The following is a 22,514-nucleotide window of genomic DNA, read 5'->3' as shown; positions in this document are numbered from 1 at the left end:
ATTGGGCGGCGGCGGCAGCGAGGCCGCGTTCCGATTGGCCGCGAGAGGCCACCTGCTCCGGGCATTCCGCGCCCGCCTCCGCGCGCCCGCCCCTGGCCGCCGCCGGTCACGCGGGCCGCGATTCACAGCGCGGGTTGCGCTGACGGAGCGCGGCGGGGCCGTGCCGGGGCCGCGCGGCTGCGGCGCTCCCTGCGCTGAGAGCGTGGCGGCGGCGGCGGGGGGCGGGCGCGGAGCGGGCCGGGCGGGGCGCGCGCCCCCCCGCGATGGCGCTGTGTGGCGGCGGCGCGGCGGAGCGCGGGCGGCGGCGGGCGGCGTGACCCCGCCGGGGGGCGGCCGCGCTGCATGGGGCCGGGGGCCGGCCGGCATGGAGGGGGTCCTGTACAAGTGGACCAACTACCTGAGCGGTGAGTTCCTGCCAGTGCTCAGCCTTTGCGGGATGGGCGCCGTCATCTTCTCATACATGTATTTATACAAGAACATACATGTATATATCCACTGTGTTTGCTGGGTGCAGGTCGGCGCTGCCCCTTGACCCCACCGTGCAGGGGACCAGCCCCGGCGCTGCCTTGTTGTCAGTGCCCGGCGTTTATCCCGGTGCCGGTGCCCGTCCGGGGCGCTCCTCGCCCTCCCCGGGGTCGTGGGTTGGGGTTTGGGACGGTTTGGATGCTCTGGGTCACAGCTCGAACAGCGAACTTGCCCGTTCTCCACACGGCCCCGTGCAACTTTTATTGAGGCGAGTCGGGGATTCGGGGCACTCCCAGAGCTGGGAGGAAAAGGTGTTGCCGTTCAGTCCCACTTGGGGGAATCGGATGAGAAGGCGTGCCAAAAAAAAGAAAAAAAAGAAAAAAAAAAAAAAAAAAAAAAAAAGAAAAAAAAACAAAACAAAACAAAACAAAAAAAAAAACCCCAAGAAAAAGGTTGGAAAGGGGTTGTCCTGCTAGCTCGAGGCCCAGATTTTACATTTTTCGGGTGTTCCCTAAAAACCTTCCCGTGCCAGAGAAGGCTTGATTTTCATGGCACGTTGGAAGCAGCCGTGTGTGGCCGGAGTTTGCTCAGCAGAGGTTAAAGGTGGTGGGGTCAGAAGCCCCCTGTGCTCCCGTGGGATGCCCACTGCCTTCGAGTCAGGTGAGGCAGCGGCGTTGTGATTCGGGGTTGTGGATGGGGTCTCGCCAGGTGCAAACCTCTCTGTGGTTTGTTGGAGCAGTTTGGAAACTTGAAGGTCAGGAAGTAACCACGACCACCTTGACATTGCCAGGTGCCAGTGTTGCTCATGAGTGTGTGTACAAGGGCTGCTGCCTTGCTTGAATTTTTTTTCTGGAGAGGCTGGAACAGCTGCACCTCTCTGGTTAGCTGGGAAACTGTAGGAAATCGAAATTAAACAAAGAAAAAGCTGCAGCACAAGCGAGTGTTGAATTCATGTGGTAGGGATGGGGGGGTAGGAGTGGATCAGGCTGGATTTATTGCTGTGCTAGAAGATTGTTGTGACTTTTCCCCTTTAGGCAATAGGTGTTCTGAGATGAGAATCAAAATTTGTCAGGTCTCAGTGAAGAGACATGGATTTTTTTGTTGTTGTTAATTATTTGTGAATGCTCTTGAATTGTGAAGTGAAAGTAGGAGTAGCCATGCTTGCCTTTTTCCTTGAATTGCAGAACTGTGGTGGTGATATTAGTCCTTTCCTCATACTAAAGACACCTCTGGTTCAGCTGACCGAAAGTTTTTACATGTTTTTCTTTGCATTGCTGAGATGCTGGGGTATGTCTGGAACCCTTGTGCTTGGTTTTGTGCCATGAGACCTGGGAATGTGTGTGTGGGAAACAATGCATGTTGTAGATAACTGACTGGCATTTGACATTTAGTCCCTGAGTGTGCCTGTGGTAGGATCAGCTGGTCTTCTGCTTTGATGGTAAGATGAAGACTAAGAAATATTCTGTTTTCATCAAAATTAAGTTTTCTTTTGCTAGCCACATTGATAAGCCCTTCCAATCAAATGACCCTACAGGAAGAAGGATGATGCTTTGCAAACCTCAGTCTAAGGGAATGCAGACTGAAGGAAGCTTTTCATTGCATATGTGAAATTTGTACTGGCTGAAAACTAGAAGAGGTTTTGCTGTCGACAGAGAGAAAATCTGTGATGGAAGGTTGAAACATCCTTCTGATTTCTTGGTTGAGACTTGACTCTTGTAGTAAGTGTGGTGATCAAGGTCACTTTATGCCTTTTGTTAGGTTGTAGAATGCCCATGGTGTGTTTGAGAACAGTAAATTTGCTGTTCTGCAAGCTGTCTGTACATACTAGTGCTTTCTTTTGCTGTAAAATGAAGACTTCCTGCCCTGAAGCCACTAAGTTAAAAATTTATGCAGAAAAGCAAAAAAAGAAAAAAACAAAAAAAACCTGAAACACATTCTGGAATGAATTCCAGTGGTGTTCATTGTAGCAATAACAAAGAGCTGGAGAGTGAGAGACAGGAAAGCCTCATTTCAGGGATTAAGGGAAGTAAGAAGGTTCAACAGGTCATCCAGAACAGAATTTCTGCCAGTATGCTGCCCCCAGGATGCTTTTTGTGCTGCTCAAGGTTGGTGAATCAGGTGCTGTATAGTGTAAATGATGCACGCAAAAAGTAGGGAAGTTGTCATCTCTCTGTGTTGGTGTATGCCTGTGCTAATGACACGGTGCTGATGTACCTCACAATGAGGAGGACCCCTCACAGTCAGAGAAGAGATAGGACATTCAGAAAAGAACAAGCATAAAACTGTAGAAAATATTTGATTTTCCTTCTTGCTGTGAGAGAGGAGCTGATGGGATTTTGTTGGTAATCGAGTCTTTTCTGGGAATTTTGATTTTGTAATTTTTTAAGTCATTGCCATCATGAGAGGTCAAGTCCACATCAACCCATTTCCTCCCAGCTCTTGGGCAGGGAGCTAGATCTGTGTTGCAAATTATATAGTTACTGACAGCAAGAATGTTTCAGAAATAGGAAACAAGTTTGGTTTTCTGTGGGCAAAGGGCAAAGAAAGCACACCATGATTGCCACCAATTCAAAGACAAATCAGTTTGCGTTACTGCTTAAACAAGTTATCTTGTTTGTAATAAATGCACTTGTTTGCTTTATATAGATTAGAATAAATCAAATCAGTATTACCTGGTTTCTGCTTGTAGGTAGGGTTTTTCCTCTGGTGTTGATCCTGCACTCACGTTGTGGTTTCTATATGCAGGATTTCCAGTGCAACCCTGGAAATCTCTTGAATTTAGAAAACTGAGATTTTTAGAGTTTTAATGTGTCCTAATGCAATGGCCACCAGATAGTGATTTCTCAGTGTGTTACTTTTGTTTAAGTTAAGCGAAGTGTGCCAACTTTGGATCAGATATAAATTCACAAAGTTATAGCCTATGAAAAATCCATTGGGATCTTGTGTTTGCAGCATGTGTCCTTTGGTTGCTCTTGTCTATGCTTCCCTCACTAAATTGGTTAAAACCTGAAGAGAGCAGGGAGAATTTTGCAAGTAGGATTATCATCATATAAAATGAGACAGCACTTTTTCTCTTGGGCAAATATATAATGCATCTGCAAATTTCAAATTATTAATCCTCAAAATCCAGAGCAGGGTGACTTAAATCATGCAGGCATGTAAGTTGGCCTCGCTGAGGTTATAGTCAAAGCATGTAACACGATCTTTAAAAATTCCTAGATTTCATCCTTTGCCAGAAGTCTCTATCTGATGTTAGCTTTGTTGGATGGGGGTTGGGGATGGGTGTGTAGCTATCGTTGCAGTACCACTTACTATAGTAAGCGGTGTGAATGGTAGAAGTGTCACCGCTGCCTTCCCTGCTGCTGCTCAGTCTGTTGTGCTGCATTGCCCGCAGTCCTGGCTGAGCACAAGCCATTGTGGTGTGGCCACCGTCAAAGGCAGATTCTGGCTGCAGTGTCATAGCCTGATCTCCAGCTGGGAAATGCTGCTTGCAGGAGAGAAGGGAGAGAGCAGAGCTGAGCTGCATGTGAAGGCTGCTCTTTTCTGCTTGGAAACTGCCTCCCGTGGGACTCTCTGACTGAACTTCATCTGCAATGCATGCTCTTTGTTGAGCATAACTTCTGATTAATAAAATAAATTGGTTTAGTCTTTGGGGTTTGCCTTGTAAAAGGCATCTATGATTTTTTTTTTTCTCATCGGGTTTACAGAATGAGTAAGCTATTGCTGGGAAACAGCATGGAGTTGGGGAAGACCTCCCTTCAGTGCTGTGTGTGAGAGCTTGGCACTTTCCAGTTGATTTTGTTCTTTCTGCTAAAATTCAGTTCAGGTCTTCAGTGTAGGCACACACCCTGCCTGGGATTGCTGGCCACAGGCAGGATTGCTGCTAACAATGGAAGAGATGGTATGGATCAGCTCTTGGCTGTGGGGTTCAAAGGCAGCTTCATCATTAGATGAAAAATTATGACTGCTTCCACTGGCTTGCCTGGTATTTGTTACATTCTCCATTAAATGGCTTTGATCACCTTCCTTTACAAAGCTAAGCTTTTCCCAATAATTAAATATTCATTCCTTATTTGTGATAAATAATTTTAACCCTAAGTAATTCATCTTCCTCAAGGTGTGATAGACTCACCTTCATGCCATCACCAGTGTCGCTGCATCATGCCACATACTTCAGTTAGCTCTCCCAATCTACCTGTATGTAATCATGCCCTCTCAGTTTATTGTTGTACTTTGGATTCTTTTCAGTTTATCCCAAGATACCAAGAGCCAGCACCAAGCAGTACATTTCAACTCTCACATAAAACTTTTAATTACTCTTGTGTCTAATGATTCAGAATTCCTTCATAAACTTGGGGGTGGGGCTCAAGAAGATGTGAAAAAGCATTAGTTCTTGGATCTTGGATCTAGATGCACATGATGTTGCTTAAAGCAAGTCTTTGTTTTGGGAGTTTAAGAAATCTGACTTTTTATGATGAGAGACACTTATCCTACCAGCTGATACAAAGCTCTGGAAATAACCTCCTCTGTTTCCAGACATGGAGGAATTAATGGAAAACTTCACACTCAGATAAAGATTTGGTTCTAAAAAGCCTTTTATAATTTTCCCCTTCATTTTAGCCTCTGGGTACAGTCCAGGTTCTGATTGTATAAAATTAGAAGTCTGGCTTTTGTGGAGGTGGACCTAGACAGCTGAGGTTTCTGTTGCCTTCAGGGCAATGGTCTGCCTTCTATTAGTGGCTGTAGCTGCTCTCAGGATCCAGGTGTTGGTTTAGATGAATGCCTGATTCTCAGCCAGTTCTGGCTGGATAAGACTTTTCATGCAGGATTCTTCGAGGACTGATTAGTTAATTCTCTTTGGATTTTGATTCATTGTCTTTGTGTGATTTGACCTTCTTTCTCATGATTTTCTTCCCCTTCCCTCAGTATTTCTTCATGCCGCAATCTTGCTTTTGTCCAGCTTTTTTGGAGTTGTGCAATGTGCTCACAGTAGGAAGGTTTGATGAGGCTGCAGGAATGGAAATTGGTGTCCCCTCTCTCCTCTGTAAATGTTAGGGCAGTGCTGCAGAGCCTCCATGATGCGGCATTCCCTGCCAGGTATGCTGCAGTACCAGTGCCTCTGCATTCAGTTCCTCTGCATTGAAGTGAGTAAGTGATCACAGGAAATGCCTGGGTAGGACAGAAACCAAAGGTGTGGTAGACTGATGGTGAGGAGATACCATCCTGTGGTATCTCTCTGTGCTTTCATAAATTCACTGTGTTGACTTAGTCTGGCCTAGTAACCAGGGGTCAGAGAGGGGAGCAGTTTGTTTGCTGGGACTAGGAAGAATAAACAGAGGAGGAAAACTCACAGGAGCTTTGTATGAGTTGAATTAGTGTCTGAGCAGTGGGCCTGTCTTATTGAACTTCTGCCTCCACCACAATCCCCCTCTGCCCTTCATCCTTTCACTGTGTCCCCTTCAAAAATGCCTGACCCCTTCAAAAATGCCTGACGGGTGGTACATTGTGCACTCTGTGCCTTGGCTGGTCACTGCCATAAAATCGTTTGTAAACAAACCAAATTGCCCTGTGATGACAGGATGCTTTTTAAATGCTGCTAACATTGCCCTAACAGTTGTGATTGAAACAGAAGTGGACTGTGTGGAACTCCAGTGAGAAAAATCATTTGGGAGAAGGTCATTGTGTTAAAGCCTGTTCCAGCTGTTGCCTCCTTCACTTGAACCTCTAGTGTCCCTCAAACGAGTGCTTTAAAAAGTAAAACCATTGTGAAAGTGCTAAGTCTTTGAACTTCATTACCTTTAGGGTTTTTTTTTTTGTATTGATTCCTGCTGTTAATATGCACATAATCAAAGTAAAATTGCATATGGGCATTTCCAGGAGCTGCTCACTAGGTGACAGGATAATAGCTCAGAAAAGAGGTATAGATTGTCACACACTCTTCTCTGCCTTTCTCCTGTCCTTCATGGGTGCACACTGGATTTTTATCCAGTCAAATTGTTTTGCTATAGAATTAAGGCTGCAAAATGTGTTCCAGCACCTGGAATTTACCTTCCCAAAATACTGGATAGCCTTAGGAGATGTATAGAAAAAGTAGGCAGCAGTTTTGAGTGCAAAATGCTTATATCAAGATAATCTTTTAGTTCTGTTTTTGAATGAGGAAAAAAAGGGGGAAAGTTTCAAGTTTGATCTGTGTAAGATACATTCTTGCTAGTTGCTTTTTCTGACCAGAGGCCTGGTTGACTCGCAGTGTCTTTGCCCTGCTAGAGCTGAGTTTTCAGCAGTTCCAGTCCAGCTGTCAGTCACTGACAGCCCTGGGCAGACGATGTGGTGCTTTTGCCCTTGAGAGACAAAGCTGGAGATGGTGGGACAGTGAGCACATGGCACAGTTTACATTTGCTCAGGGCGGGATGAAACAATGGATATTGCTCATTCTCACTGCGAGATGGCTCTGAATATCAGGGCACCAACTCTGGGACTTTTTTGTGATCCTGCACAGAAAAACAGGGATTTGTCCTGCTGTTGCCACTAAGTCTTGGATCTTGCTCTTGTTATAAGCAGTAGGGAAGTGATGATGGCTTTAACTCCTCTATTAGACAGATGTTGTAACATGGGAAGTTCATAATTATCTCCTATCTGCATTTAAAGTCTGGATTAGGGTCAAAGAAGTCCAAGGAACTATCTATTGCAAAAGTTTTGCAAAAACTTATTCTGAAGCTCAAGAAATTAATAAGCCTAAAGGGTTGCATAATTCTCATGGAAAGCAAGCAATAATAAAAACCTGGATGTCTGGCCTTTATGCATTTTAGAAATGCAGCTGGAACTGGCGTCTCTTAATTGCAGCTTGTTTTCCAGGTCATCAATTTGACTTCTTGAGTATGTAACTCTCCCAGATGGCTTGGCTTTGTTGATGTCTGGTCTACATGTCTTCAAATGGTTTGGGTTTGTTTGTTTGTTTGTTTTTCTTCAGGCCTGGCACTTTGGAAGGAATGCTGTCTGGAGTCTGAGTTGTATAACATTAAAGTTTGAATGACATCCAAATTTCAACTCTGTTATCAAGAAATGTCGAGTTTGCTCAGTGATAGCTACATCCAGATTTCCTGGAGTGTAACGGTGGAAGTAGGCAGATCTTTCTTTCTGTGGAAACTTCTCGAGAAGTAATGAGTGCTTAGCAGGCACAGACTGCTTAAATATCTGCTTTTGTAGTGGACAGTATCAGATCTTCCAGGTACTGCAGGCACTAACTGTAAGTTTCACACAGGAGTACGATATGCACTTTAACCAGTGCCTGTGAAGTCATCTGGAATATCTCCACTCTCTTCTATGGCTGAGACATTAAGCTGCTAATCACTTTTTATTGTGCTTTGTGCTTTATTGAGGTTTTTTTTGTACATATCTTTCCCACCAAGGTCAATTTTTACTAGTAATAGTACTGTGCCTCTAAAATGAGATGTTAGAACTACAGGCTGTATTTTTTCCTGCCTGTACACTACCAGTATAGTGGACTTAAATTCTTCTTCAAAGTTGTGTTAATACTGGCACCAGTAAGACCTTAAAAAGTTCAGCTTTACCTTTCCATATCAGGTAAAATATGAATGCTCAGTTCCAAAAATTGCAATATTTCTATGGCAATTTATGAAAGGAAAGTAACACTGAATAAACCCAAGACTTGTGTTCTTGGAAGTGCCTGAGTATCTTTTTGCTGCTTTGGTTTTTGTTTTGCTTTTTCTTTTCTCCATTCTTCACTTGTCTGCAAAAGTGAAGCTTCTGTAATTAAAGACTGTATCCCTGTGCAGTGCCCATGATTTGTCAGCCACATGCTATTTTTAGCTGGTTGTTTGGGATAACCTTCCCATGGCTGCTGACTCAGTGTCAGTGAGTACCAGGTGGTTAGTGCATCGCCAGGCAGAACCTTGCTGTGAGTGGGGTTTTTTTAAAATTGTTTTCCTTTTACAAAAATGTGGTTTTATTAGTGTAAAAATTCTGTTGTGAAAATATTTATTGTCCTAGGTAAAAATTGTCCATCACAGTCTTTTTAAATACGTATCTAATAATTAAAGAAGAGTTGGCTTCTGCAAAGGAATACAGATAGTTGCTCTGTTCCCCACAAAAAAACCTCAAGACCCAGAACCAAGAAAACCAACCAAATAAAAGTCTCAAAAATATATTAGTTCATAACATATTTTTAACCAGCCTCCAAAGCGATGGAGGCAGAGTGATTTGTAGGTTGGCTAATTGATTGCACAGCCCTTGATTGATGGGATGCAATTTGGTTGAGCATCAGCTGCAATTGTAAGCTGTAGGACCATGGCTGAAATGATTCATGCACAGCAGCAGGAGCTCCAGACTGAATTAGAGGCTTGTATTGACTGTGGCGCTGTGCATTATTTAAAGAATTGGTTCTGTGCCATTGAGTGTCTGAAGCAATTAACTGCTTCTCTCTGCTGAACAATCACTTCCTTTTTTTGTGAGTTCCCACATATCAGTAGTGACTTTTAGGATAGTTTCTTTATTTTGGAGGCAAGACAAATAGAAACCAGTCTTGCTGATTTTTTTTTTTTTAATTCTCGTTTTTGTGATTTTTCCCCCCTTCACATAAAGAAGTGTTGAGAATACTTCAGATTTTTGATATTTTTATATTCTTCTAGGAAATAATGGAAGAAATATGGAAGGGAATGAAATAATATTTATGTTTAATTTGTTTTCTAGCCACCAGGGTTCAGCAATCTATAAACTGGGTTGGACTGAGTGCAGTGGTATTGATTAAAAAAAAAACGGGGGGAGACAAGCCTGACTATACTCCTGCTGTTAGCCTGAGGCTTTAGGCCTCTCTAATCTTAAACTGTGTTGTGTTTGGTTTCAGCAGTAGTCTAAGGAATCAGTTTCTAGCTGGAAAGGAGCTGTCATTCCTCCAGTGTGGTATCAGCCCAAGGCCAGCCTGGGCTCCTCCAGCACGGTGCTGGTTGGCAGAGCCCCGGAGCGGGGGACAGCAGAAGAGAGGACCCTTCTGCCAAAATATCGAAGAGCCATGTGGCCCACACAGTCCTGTCCAAGTGTTCCTTGCAGAGATGCTTTGCTGGCACAGTGTGGGAGTGTCAGAATCTCAATCCGTTGGACCTGGCCACGGAAGCTTTTGGCAGCTCAGTAATGAAAGCTGCTTTCCTCCAGTGACGTCGCTGCCTCATTTCTTCTTAAGTTAATGAGCTTGTAGTTTTTAATTAGGCATAAATGGCGGCTGTCAGGTCATGTTTGGTTTTATCTTTTCATACTGCTGTAGTGGTTCCAAAAGTAGAAAAAAAGGATAATTTACTTCTAAAGTTGGGTAGCAGGGTGGGCAAAGTGTACCATCAGAACCGCTGATGTGGGTCTAGCCTTGTGTTTTGGTTCTTCTCTGGGAGGGTATCCAGACATGTAGGTCAGTAATTCAAGACTATGTTTTATGTGGGCAGCACAAGGAGTTTCAAGAGCTATTGAAAATCACTTCACTGAAAGATGGTGTTCAGAATGTTCAGAAATTGACAGATCTGCCTCTGTTCCTCTGTTGATTTTTAAGAGATTCTTACATATTGTTTTTCAAGATAACCTGGCTAGCCCTTCCTTCAAGAGAGGAAGTCTTGTAAGGCAAGACAGCAGGGGTGAGAAGAGTGAGGAGGTGGGTTGAGGAGTGGTGGAAGGAATTGAGAAGTGGTGAACAGAGAAGGTGGTTCTGGAAAAGAGAAAGAGTCAGTGACGCTGTGTTAGCAAAACTACTGAAAATGACATATGGCATCTCAAGACACACGCTGCTGTGGTCCAACTGTGTGCAGAGTGGACATGTAAGTACCAGCGAGCAGGGGTTGTGGCGTACAACATCCAAGTCTGTCCACAAATCTTAATACTTCAAAGGGTTTCATTTTCCAGAGGGACTGAGAATTTGGGGCCACATTTGCAGCAAGTCTCAAGTGAGAGAGATGGTGGAATTGCAGGGAGAGGCGTAACTGAGAAATGCAGTTTTGTTTTTCAGGCTGGCAGCCTCGGTGGTTCCTTCTCTGTGGTGGCATCCTGTCCTATTATGACTCTCAGGAAGATGCCTGGAAGGGTTGTAAGGGAAGCATCCAAATGGCTGTTTGTGAAATTCAAGGTAACTAAGATACAGTAACACTCAGCTGCATGAAGTTTTCCATAATGTTGCATTCAAGATGAGATTTCAGGTGACAAGCTATTTGGCAGCTTGATTTCTCTGGTATGTATTTGAAGTAACTTGATGTATGTGTGAGTTTTTATACCATAGCATTTTGAAAATGTTGAGAGAACTGCAAGCCTCTAATATCATGGGTATTCTATGTGCAGGTGGGTCACTGTTTTTCGAGCTGTGGTGGATTGTCAAACAGCTTCAAATGACTCCTCGTAAGCACAGAGCTGAAGCTAGGAACCTGAATAATAAACTTCAGTACTAGATCTGCTCAGTCATATTGCCACATTTTTGAGGTTCAGTTAAGGACTGGAAAGAGAGGCTTGCCAGAAGAGGATGCCCTTTCTGTAATGACTCTCAGATTATACTGATCACAAAACTGTCTTTCATAGCTGTGCACATGTGTCCTGTTCATCCCCTAACTCAGAAGAGAAGTCATAAAATGGCAGTGGGGGAAGTTAGGACCATAGATTCCTCCTCTTTCATTGCTGTTTGTCCTGCCATCTAATACATCTGTTGGCATGTTTGCTTGTGCTGGGAAGGGCCAGAGCGCTGGTCTGAAGTCTGTGTTGCTTTCAGTTCATCCTGCAGATAACACACGAATGGACCTGATTATCCCAGGGGAGCAGTACTTCTATCTGAAGGCAAGAAATGCAGTTGAAAGGCAAAAGTGGCTGGTTGCACTAGGAACTGCCAAAGCCTGTCTGACTGACAGCAGGACACAGAAGGAAAAAGGCAAGAACACCCTCTTGCTCCCTTTTGCTGGCACATAATGTTTGCTTTCTATTTCCCCATGCTTTCCCTAGTGCGTGTAGATACAGTAGATTCAGTGTCCAGCCTGTGCTTCAGGTCTTTGGTGCTGCTAAAAGTGAATACATGTGGGAATATTAACTAGAAATCTCAGGTATTAATTCTCAGAGCAGGGATTTGAAAACTTTGGGTTTTTTCTTAAAATACACTGTATAAAAATAATCTGAAAACTATGGGCTGATGAGTTCTCAAAGTACAATGAGTAAATAGGCCCTGGCTAGGGGTCACTGTGATGCAGACTGTACAAGAATGTAAGACACTGTACAGCTGTCTGAATATGATGAATATGCCTCTCACACCCTTTCCTTCCATGTTTTAATTGGGCTGCCTTCTATACTTTGAGAATGCCTCAGCAGTTAAGAAAAGGTTTGCACTGGGTTCCAATTCTATTAGTATTCAGAAACTTAAATCTGATCATGGTCAGGCTGTGGAAATTAATTCACTTACCACTTTGTTTTCACCAGCAATCTCACTTCCCCCACCCCCCCCCCCCCCACTGAAAACTCCTCTTGCTTACAAGTGTGGCATTAGTCACAGAACATTGTGAGGCCTCATGCTTTAAACTTGTTTCAATGACTATACAGAAGATGGGAAAACAGCAAATTATTAATGTCCTGAGCAATGCAGGGGGTTGCAAGCACTTCCTTTCCCTGAGGTGAAGATTTGCTCCTCCTCTTAGCCTTATTTGTGTTATCATGAGGCTTTGCACCTACTGGTTCAAACTGAGTCAGAGCTGAGCAGAAGATGCTGCCGTAGAGTCCTTCACCAGGGATCTGATGTGCAGTGTCTAGAAGCAGAACAAAGTTTGGTATCTGTCCAGTGATATACTGTAGCACAGGGTGGAAAGCTAGTGACGTATTTGCGGACCTAAACCACGTTAGTCTTGCTAGCAGACGATTTATTTTATAATTCAGGGACTCTAATATTAAAAACATTACTTCTGAGAAATCTCAGCATGATTCTTAATCTTATCTGGATTAGTCTTCTCAGTTCTGCACTCTCTGTCCCTCAGTACAAGAAACATATGGGCACACTGGAGTGAGTCCAGCAAAGGGCCGCTAAGATGATTAAAGGAGGTATCTAGTGAGAGAGCATAAAAAAGATAAAGCCAGAGTCTTCTTAGTGAATGAACAAGAGAAAATATGCATGAATTTTGATACAAGCCATTAAATTGAAACATAAGCAAAAATATTTGTTATGAAGATGAGGGAGCACTGAAAGGCTGCACAGAGGAGGTTGTGTAGTCTCCATCCTTGGCATTGTTCAAAACCTGACTAGACCTGAGCAATTTGCTCTGACTCTCGTTGAACAGGGAAGTAGGACTAGCTTATCTCCAAAGGTGTCTTCCAACCTCATCCATCCCATAATTCAAGGATATCTATATTAAATAAATCCCTTTCTGTTGGACAGAATGCATCTTTTATGTCCCGTGTTTTTTACCTACAAGCCTATCTAAACAATGCTATTGCTTGCACACCCTAAACTACTTTGTGAAAACAAAGAATATTACATGTAGGGCTTTTGTCCTGTTTAAAAGACCTGCTAAGACTAAAGGTTATGTACTTGCCTTTCGCTGGATATGGTAAATTTAACTTTTCTTTTGTTTAACTTTCAGAGTTCACTGAAAACACAGAAGCCTTGAAGACTAAAATGTCTGAACTTAGACTGTACTGTAACCTTCTTGTTCAGCAAGTGCATAAAACAAAGGAAGCCAGCATTTCTGTGTCAGAGCCAGAGGTACAGCTCTATTTTTGCTATGGACCACATCTGTAAAGTCTTTGGCACATGAGCTTTTCTGAGTAGCCAATGTAGTATTCACTCATAGTTATTTAATGTTGCAACCTCCTTCTGCAGAGAACCTGAGGGAAATAAAGTACTCACACAACAGTTCTTGTATAAATGGAGTATTACTATATTGTTGCAAGTGACTTGCCATTTGTTGGGCTAGCAAGTAGTGAGATGAGACCTGATACCTGTGATCTAGACAGTAACACCTCTGTGCATGATCATGTGTTTACAGTGGAACAAAAAAAAGCAAAAGAAGTTTTATAAAAAGATAATTTGCACTAAGCACACATTTTTCTGCTGGAGTTGTTAATATCCTGCTCAGCAAAACGCATCCAAAACCAGTAAAAGGTCAAGAGATGTTGCAGACCACAAAAAAAAAGAGCAAAAGTGATATAAAGAGCTGCTTGGTTAGCCTCACTTAAGTTAAACTTTCAAGCCTTGCAAATCTTTCTGACCAAGAAGCCTCATTTAAGAGAGATTTCCTAAAGACAATGATCTGCCCCTTGCTTTGAGAGAGAAATGTGTGAAGAAGGATGCACTTCCCTTGCTAGAGACGCTGGTGAGGAGTTCCAGGATGCCTCTCTCTGGAGAGATGGGTCCTCAGGTGCAGAACACGCAGGCAAAACACCTGAAGGTTGATCATTCATATGTGTGAACCATCTTTGTAAAGATACCTGACAAACTGTTTAAGGTGGATTAAAAGACAGTGCAGAAGCGTGATGTGGTGTACAAATGACTAAAAGGCACTGTTAGAACTTGCAGCTCACATGTGTTGACCTGCAATGTGCTGTTTATCCTGCTCATATTTCATGCATCTGGGGGAGACTCTCTTTCCCTGATCTTACTGGTGTTTAACTGCAAAAATTTATTGCTAAAAGCATTTCAGCAGCCATAACTCACTCTGCAGAGATGAAGAGACAACGTGATACCTCATTCTGCATTTTTATCATTTGCAACAATTTTTTGTTCATAGGGTTTTTGAAATGATTATCTGCAGATCATTCTGCATCTGTTTCATTTACTAGCTCCTGTCAGTGGTGTTTTTTGGAATGCCATTGTTGAATACATTCAGGCTTAGTATTTCATGCACTTCTAACACAATAAGATAAGTAACTAAGAGGCATTGATTTCAAAACACAAGCACACTAAGCTTCTTGTACTGAGAGGCTGACAAGAGTGGTAATACTGCAAGAGGACATAGCCACAGTAATATGTGATGCCAGTTCTCTGAGCAGCTGACACATTGAATTTTAATTCATGTTAACCAGAAATCACAACTGTAGCAGCTGTGGGCTTTTTAGACATTAGTTGCTCCAAATTGATCTCTGTGGTGAGTCCATTTCTTCCAACTGATTTCTTCCCACAGAGTGAGATTGACATGGGAGCTCTGTTGAAATCAACCTGTGACACTTTCCTGAAGACTCTTGAAGAATGTATGCAGATTGCAAATACTGCCTTCACTTCTGAGTTACTGCATCAGACCCCACCTGGATCCCCAAATTTAGCAGTTCTCAGAACAAGCAAGGTAATGGCCAGTATCTTCTTTCAGCCTCGGCAGGGATGCTAATGGATCCCTTTGTCAAAAGTAGTGTTTGTGGAAGTAGGGAATGCCTTTTTACCCATATCATAGCTACTGATCCTACACTGGACTCTGCTATTTCTTCTGGTTTGCAAGTGAGATAGGGCCATTTCTTTTTTAATAAGCATTGACCAATCTCTTAACCTTTAATGACAGGTGAATAATTATTAAACATTAACTTTCAGGGCCTGAAAGTTATGCAGTGATATTTCACAGAAAGTCGTACAGTGGTGTTTCAAAATACCTTGGCTCTACAGCAAGTTTGTCCACATGGAAGCTCACAGCAGTTATCACTCTGTTTAACTACAGCAGTATTGGATATGTATTAATATGCCAGTGGGAACTGATGAGTTTAGCTTTCTAATGAGAAGATCACTTTTTTGAATCCCAGATCCATAACTACATATGGAAAACTGAAGCATCTCTGGCAAACAGGAAGTTAAAATCTATGTATGAAGGTAGATGCATGACTGCATCTGAGAAGTGAGATTGCTTCACCATACCTGATACCTAGCCTTATATTTCTTCTGGTTTTTTTAAACCTTTTTTATTAAGTAAAGAAAACTTTGCAAAGGAAACTCACTGCTTTGTTTCTTTTCCATATGCTGTGTGGTGTCTCACTTGACACTTGCTAACTATCTTCTGAAATAAATCTTCTGGTTTTCTTTCTTTTCCTTTTTCTTTTTTTCTTTACAATATTGTAATGGTGTAAAAATGTAGCACCATTTTTACATTTGTATACTGCCTCCAGGTCAGAGAATTAGGGAGGGATTTTTTTGCTGACTCCAACTTGTGTTTAATAAAATGTGCGGTTTGAGAAGCATGATACAGTCTTCTTGCTTTAAACAATATTCTCCCCCTCCATATCTTTCAGGTAAAGCACTCTGTCTTGTCCAGTCACACCTCAACAGAAAGGTATAACAGAAATCTTTACTGTCAGTCTCTTTCTAATCTGAGTTTGGCTGTTCTTTCCTTACTGCTACTCTACTCTTACTGGATGCAGGCAGAATTGTATCACTCTGAGCTGCCTACTCGGGAGCAGGTGGAACAAAAGGGATCTGGCTCATCCCACTTCATGTCTCTCTGTATCAGCCCTTTCCCTTTCATTTTTCTCTGCAGTCCACTTGGTGTCCACTGCTCAATCACCAGCCAACTCTCTCTCACTTCAGTGCTCCTTCCTGCATTTTAGATTCCACACCATAAGCTCATAAAAATCATTGATGGTGAGCAGACTGATTCCTGGTATAGGTGGCAAGGATGTATATTTTAAAGTACTAATGAGGGGATATTCTAGAAGTTACAATACCTGCCTGCAATTTTCTTTTCTGTAATCGTATTTTTTTGATTAAATACCTTTTTAATAAAGATCATTGTGAATATACTTGAACTCTGCAAGCCAAGTTGAGTCTTTAATCCTCTTTGCTGCAAAAAGCTGCCTCATTCTTGTTATTTTAGATGAGTTCTTTGCTCAGAGCAACCTGTGACAGCCTGTAACTTCTGTCAACTATTTTTCTCTTGTTATTTGTATGTTCACAGGAAGAAGCTCACCAAGCAATGCTTTCTGCACTAAATATTATTCTTTCCCTTTCTTCAGGCAGGTGGAATTGAACCCCTGTGAAAATGGCTGTGTAAAAGCAGAAATTAACCATCAAGAGCAAGCAGTTATTAAAAGTATGGAAAGTTTAAACTTGGAAATGAATGAGGGGACTGGTGATGTTTATGTTGAAGATCATGTGGCAAAGGATTTGGCGGGTAAGTATATGCAGTCTTTTGTCCAGGATGATTATTCTATAGGTGTAAATTAAGGAAGGTGTAGGCTCCTTGTGAGACTGCTGATTCCTGACCCCCAGGAGAGGGAATATCAGTCTTTTAGTCTGATACTGCCCCTTGCAAGTTTTCTCAGCACAGCTCCTGCTGCCTTTGTTAATGGCGAACTTGGGACTGAATGGAGAAAGAAATCAAAAATTTGATTTTGGACAAGTTGAGGCCCTCCAAGTGCAGATTGACATGTGTAGCAAAACAGCCTGGTGGAGCTTGGGCTCTCTCTGCGCTGTGGGCAGACACATTATTCCCTGCCAGTATGTGGGGCTGCAGTGTCAGAAGGTTCTCTCAAGTTTTCCATGAGGTCAGAAGGTCTTACTGTGTCTGGGATGTATATGAAAGATTTTGTCTTTCCTTTGTCTTCCTTGTGCCGTATATGAAACAGATACACTTGGCCCCAAACAAGAAACAAAATAGACCACAGTGGGAAGGATATACCTGAATCTTTTTCTGGAAAACTTTAAAGATATTTATAGAAATCATGGAGAACATGGAGAACAACAACCTTTGATACCATACTAGTGTCCATCTGAGCAGCCAGTTTGCTTACCTATCAGAAGGAGTAAACATGTTGCTATTATTCTTTTGCTTTTGAAAATGCACTGTGGCACTTCAACAATACTAGGAAAGTTACAACTATGTGAGGAGTAATCTTCCTTTCAAGGAGATGAGTCAGCTCGCTGCTGCACCAAATTGCTTCTTCAGTGCTCTTCTTTCTCACAAGACTTGTCCTTGCTGTGGGCTCACCTGTACTGCAGCCTGGTGCTTGGTCTGTCTGATTAAAAGAAATGGGGGATGACTGATTGAAGTGTGATCTGAGCATCTACCAAACCTGCAATGAGAGTAGTGGTGCTGGCAGGGATACTTTTAAACTTGCATTGTCCAGATACCCAAGTGCCTTCCTTCAAATAGAAAGGCATATCGATGAAAAGAAATAACAATATGTGTATGTAACTGTTCTCTTTTTGTTGTTTTTCTTGTTTCCTGTAAATGTTAGGCATTAAAGACGATGGAGAGGACAAGCTGCAAGCTGTAGAAAGCTGTGGTGCCCACAAGTTGCTGCAGATGGAAACAAATTCTTTAAGTGGATTGACTCTGTGTGAGGAAGAAAGAAATGAAAATGATTCTCCTACCTTCTTCAGTGTCATGAGCAATAGGTAGTACAGATTTCAATTAAAAGGATTATTGCAACTTAATGTTAAGCGTTTAATTGACTTATTTTTAAGACTTTTCTGTCTGTAAAGCTGTATTTACTGAGATTATTTAACAAGACTGCTTACAGCACAGTAATTGGAAGAAGGTATCTTTTGTAAAATTAGCTATACAAAGTGAAGTGGGAGGTTTTTCCTTGTTTGTCATTGCAGGCCGTGCTTGCAGTGTGTGTGCAGTGTGTGTTTTCTGCAGTCAGTTACTTTAACATAGTGAAACAAGAGCCATGTTAGTGGTTTCGTGCCTGTAAATTTTACCTCTATGCAAATGACGTGGACAGGAAATCTAATTTTGCTTGTGGAAGTTACATAAAAAGAATTGTTAGTGTAACAATATTTTCTGCTTGTCCTTGACATCAGGTTCAGTGATATTGAGCTTCGGGAGGAGGAGGGCATACCAACAGAGGAGTTCCTGGAGTCTTGTTATGCAATTGTGCCTGTTCTGGGTAAGCAGCTTCTTTTCTTCTGACTCCTCCTGACTGCTGCTAGCAGCAAGCAAAGGTGGAGCAGTTGGGCTGGAGAAGTTTTTTCTTCACTAAAGTGATATAGTAGAACCAGTGTCAGCAGAATCAGTTTGACAGGTACCAGAACATGTTTCTTACCCCTTTGCTTTAAAGAGGATCCACTCTTACTTAGATGAAACCCACATATAAGCTGTTTGGCAATCCAGGTGTCTGTATGGAACAGCAATTTCTCTCCCTCAAAAAAGGAGCACAGATGCCTTACAGTCTAGTACAGCTGACAGCACACCATCAGGTGTACTCTCTATTTGATTTTTCCAAAGACTTTGATCTTCACCTAGCACAGCCCACCACTGGCTTGACCCCTGCATCTCTAGTGGATGTGGTGGCCCTGTGAGCATGCAGCCTTTTGAAGACTTTGAATGTAGGTCAGAGTATTTTAATACTTTTAGCAACTGGGATGGATTGGTTCTACACCAGAGAAAAATACCAGTTTGTTGTTCATTTAATATTTTCCTGCCATTTAGAAGGATTGTTGAATGAGTAAATGAAATAATTTCTTATTAAAACATGAGAACTGGAAAAAGACACAGTTTTAAAATATGGCTTTTTTTTTTCCCTAGACAAGCTGGGACCAACTGTTTTTGCTCCAGTTAAAATGGATTTTGTAGGCAACATCAAGGTAACAACTTATTTCTAGCACTGACTTTAGTTTTTTAAACAAAATATCTACTTTAGACACTAGTGCTCAAGAATCTTTGTGGTAGGAGTCAATACTGAAAAGTTGTTCAATATTTGATAATGTTACCATCTGTCAGATTAATGCACTGAAGTGCCCCTAATTCTGTTCTGACAGTACATGCTGTGTTTAATAAATCCAGTTGTGTGCAGACTTTTAAAATACTTGATTGACTGCCAAGTAAAACATCTGTTACACCTAATGAATATGACTTTGATTCTGAGCTGTATAGGTTATAAGTCATGACGTGATATTAGGAATGTTGACTTTAACCTGTAAAACGAGGGGGTGGGGAAAAAACCCTTTGCTCAGTAAAGTAGGAGGAAGTTAATGCTTTAAGAAGCGTTTTCTCAGCAGACTGGGACAGACCATGCAGACTTGGTTCTTGTTCTCTAAGTTCTTCCAGCTTCAAGTACTTTCTGAGGAACCTTCAAGAACCTTTGAAATACTGGTTATGAGACAAAATGTGCTTATAGTGAGACTTCTCACAGCATTTTCTTTCCAGAAAAAAAAGAAGAATAAAAGAAAAACGTGTCTTCTGAGTGTATGCTAAGGAATATGGTATACAATCAGATTTATCTGATTTACCTTATCTTATAGATGGAAGCCATTGGAAAACTGAAAATAGCAAGAGAAAAGAATGCTATTTAAAAACCTAAAACATAGAATATTTATTGTCAAGTGATAAACAGCTACTTCTTTAATGTGGAAGAAAAATCTCTGTCTGTCCCTTATATATTGTCTCTTTTGTTTGTGTGAGGAGTTGTGTATAGAGACTTGGGAATGAATTGAAGCCATAGGCATGCTGAGCACTGCTGAGTGTAATATTGAGAGTTTGCAGTGGTCAGAAGGTAAATTTTCCTTGTAGTTGAAGCTCTGGGCAAATGGGACTTCCCTTGAAAAGCAGTTTGAATTAACTCCTTTCCTCCAGTGGGGAGGACGTCATGGGAACCTCAAACATTTTGTTGGACGGAAATGGTAGGTCCCATGTAAATTTTAGACTGAGATGCTTTATTTTGGTTGTGTAAGCCAGGTGTGTCTGGGGTGTGCCCTGGGATGGCATGCACAGCGTGGCAGAGCAGCCATGCCACGGGGAATGTGAGACATCCTTGGGAATCTGTAGTATCTCTTAGCAGGGAAGAGTCCTGGTAAAAGGGTGGTATTTATATTATTATATTTAAGACCCTATTGGGTCTTAAAAGGCCTAAAGATTTGCCTATTATATTCTTTCCAGAAAATAAACCAGAAATTTATAACCAACAAAGAAGAGTTTGATACCCTTCAGAAGATTGTGCTCCATGAAGTGAACACAGGTGTGGCACAAGTTAGAAACTCTGCTACAGAGGCTCTCCTGTGGCTGAAAAGGTAATGGCCTTCTGTCTGCCTTCACTGTGAGCAATGAGGTGCAATGAGGGGGCTTTCACCAGTGCAGGCTTATGTTCATGGATCTGGCTGGTTACTTCCCACAGGTTCCATCAATCCGAACTGGCCAGCTTCAAGATTAATGTGCTGTCTGTGCTTGTATCACTGCAGCTTTGTCAAAAGGCCTGAAAAAAACATTGCAGGCAAACTTTTTTTTTCCCATAAAAGTGAAGTTACAGTAAACGACTGACTGATCCTACTTGGCTGAGGCATCAAGCAGATGATTTTAAGCTGCAGCAGCAATGTTTAGCAAAGTGTTTCCCTTGGTCTGGGAGAGAGGCTGGAGGAGGTGGCTGTAATTTTGTTCAGATTGAAATTGGCTCCTTAATTCTAAATTTTAGTGCACTATGGAGTTGCATTGCAACTTTGGGGGCTTTGTTATACTTTGGGTTACTTTCTTATAAACATTGTTTCTTTTTATTTCGTGGGTTCACCCTGACAGAGGTTTAAAGTTCTTGAAAGGATTTTTGACAGAAGTGAAGAATGGGGAAAAGAATATCCAAACAGCTCTGAGTAAGTGCCAACTGCTTCGTTCTTCATGTGCTTCTAAATTTGCATACTTGGCTGCTTTTCTCCTTGTTTAGAACCTGTGTTGTCTTTTCTTCGGTGACTGATGAAGCAAGTAATCTCTAAGACATAACATTTTTGAAAACTGCAGTTTTTTAAAATGTCTGCCTCGAGATGGGTTACTAGGTAGCTGGTAAATGTTGATTCATTAGCAAATAAAGATTCCTTTAATTGGCATACTTTTGGCAGAGGAGACAGTTAGTTATATCTTAGAGAAACAAGTGCTTTGACTCATTCAAATTTCTTCTATTGGATTGCACTGGGAGCGCTCCCAAATGTATAATTGCTGTTTTGTTAGTTTTCTAATTCCTTGTGTGATTTGCCATCATTCTTTGAAATCACCTCTTTGCCAATATGGCTGTGAATTGTCTGCATCGATTAGAAGGGAGGTTGTAACAAAGAAGAAGGATTTTTTCCAAGTACACAATTTCTGACACTTTCTTTGTCAGGCTGCTGGCCATAGCAAGTACAAAACAAAATACAAACCCCCCTTAGACCTGGTTACTCTGGGCAAGACTCTCTCTATATGCATGCAGTGTAATGTTGTAATAATCCTTTAAACCAACTTCAAACCAGCTTTTTTTAAAGCTTTTTATTTTATCTTCTTTTACACAGCAAAGCAGTTGCCTTAGAGGATTAGTAAGAAGAACTACTACACTGAAGTGTATGTAGTGGCTCTTGGAAGTGAGGCTGTAAATACATTGCTACCAGATATGGGGGTTAAACACCATGTAAAGTGTTCAGGCATTTATTTGACCTTCTGAGTCTGAAGGCTTCAGCCTGAACTACTCCTTGAATTGCTCTGTGTCTGCAGCAGTCATGCTGCTGTTTTTTTCTACTTTTTCATTTTCTTTCTTCTCCTGAAAAGCTCTTCTATATCTGTACTACCACTGCAGCTTTGGTTTACTGCTGCAGTTTCACTCCATACAGTATTTTCTTAGACTTTACATTAGCTTTCCTGTCTGTGGGATCACTTACTTGCTGTGGATGAGTTGAAGAAGATTTGACAGCAGAGCTGAGACCCCAGTGCAGAAATCCCAAATCTGTCATCTCCTTTCAGTCATAACTTGGGTACTCAGAAACAGCCATAATTTACATTGAGTGGCAAGAATATACCCTTGAATAGTCATTTCTGAGCTCTGAGTTCTCTTTGTGATGCAAACTTAAAACTGCCATACATCTGTCTCTTGATTTTATTTTTTTTCCTTTAAGACAATGCTTATGGAAAGACGTTACGGCAGCACCACGGTTGGGTTGTGCGCGGGGTCTTTGCGGTAAGTGTTTATCTTGGCTGCTGATAGAGCTGGGGGTCTTGCTCATGTCATCTTACACCGTGTGTAATTAATAAACTGCGTTAAAATTTTAAGTATTAAAATTAATACAGTCCTTTGCCAGACCTCATTTTCAAAGTGAGGGTTGTGGTTTTCGCTGTGTTCAGTACTGGACTTTCAGGGTGGAGCCTGCTTTCTATGGATGAAACAGACAG

General features: G+C 42.0%; 1 protein-coding gene across 1 annotated transcript in view; it reads left to right on the top strand.

The window, feature by feature from the left end:
* The first annotated feature begins 63 nt into the window (after nt 1–63).
* The window catches only part of PLEKHA8 (pleckstrin homology domain containing A8), a 30,290-nt gene continuing 7,839 nt past the window's right edge, over nt 64–22,514 (top strand). Inside the window, exons 1-13 of the mRNA XM_063409590.1 lie at nt 64–404; nt 10,466–10,582; nt 11,213–11,368; nt 13,059–13,180; nt 14,598–14,756; nt 15,685–15,725; nt 16,405–16,562; nt 17,629–17,788; nt 18,200–18,285; nt 18,924–18,982; nt 20,274–20,404; nt 20,904–20,974; nt 22,241–22,302. Of these exons, the coding sequence (XP_063265660.1) occupies nt 365–404; nt 10,466–10,582; nt 11,213–11,368; nt 13,059–13,180; nt 14,598–14,756; nt 15,685–15,725; nt 16,405–16,562; nt 17,629–17,788; nt 18,200–18,285; nt 18,924–18,982; nt 20,274–20,404; nt 20,904–20,974; nt 22,241–22,302 (1,362 nt within the window). The 5' untranslated portion in view covers nt 64–364. The remainder of the gene's footprint in view (nt 405–10,465; nt 10,583–11,212; nt 11,369–13,058; nt 13,181–14,597; nt 14,757–15,684; nt 15,726–16,404; nt 16,563–17,628; nt 17,789–18,199; nt 18,286–18,923; nt 18,983–20,273; nt 20,405–20,903; nt 20,975–22,240; nt 22,303–22,514) is intronic.

This window comes from Prinia subflava, chromosome 1, assembly GCF_021018805.1.
Source record: "Prinia subflava isolate CZ2003 ecotype Zambia chromosome 1, Cam_Psub_1.2, whole genome shotgun sequence".
NCBI classification, from domain to species: domain Eukaryota; kingdom Metazoa; phylum Chordata; class Aves; order Passeriformes; family Cisticolidae; genus Prinia; species Prinia subflava.
The sequence above is the reverse complement of the archived record's forward strand: the minus strand, read 5'-3'. Positions and strand labels throughout refer to the sequence as shown.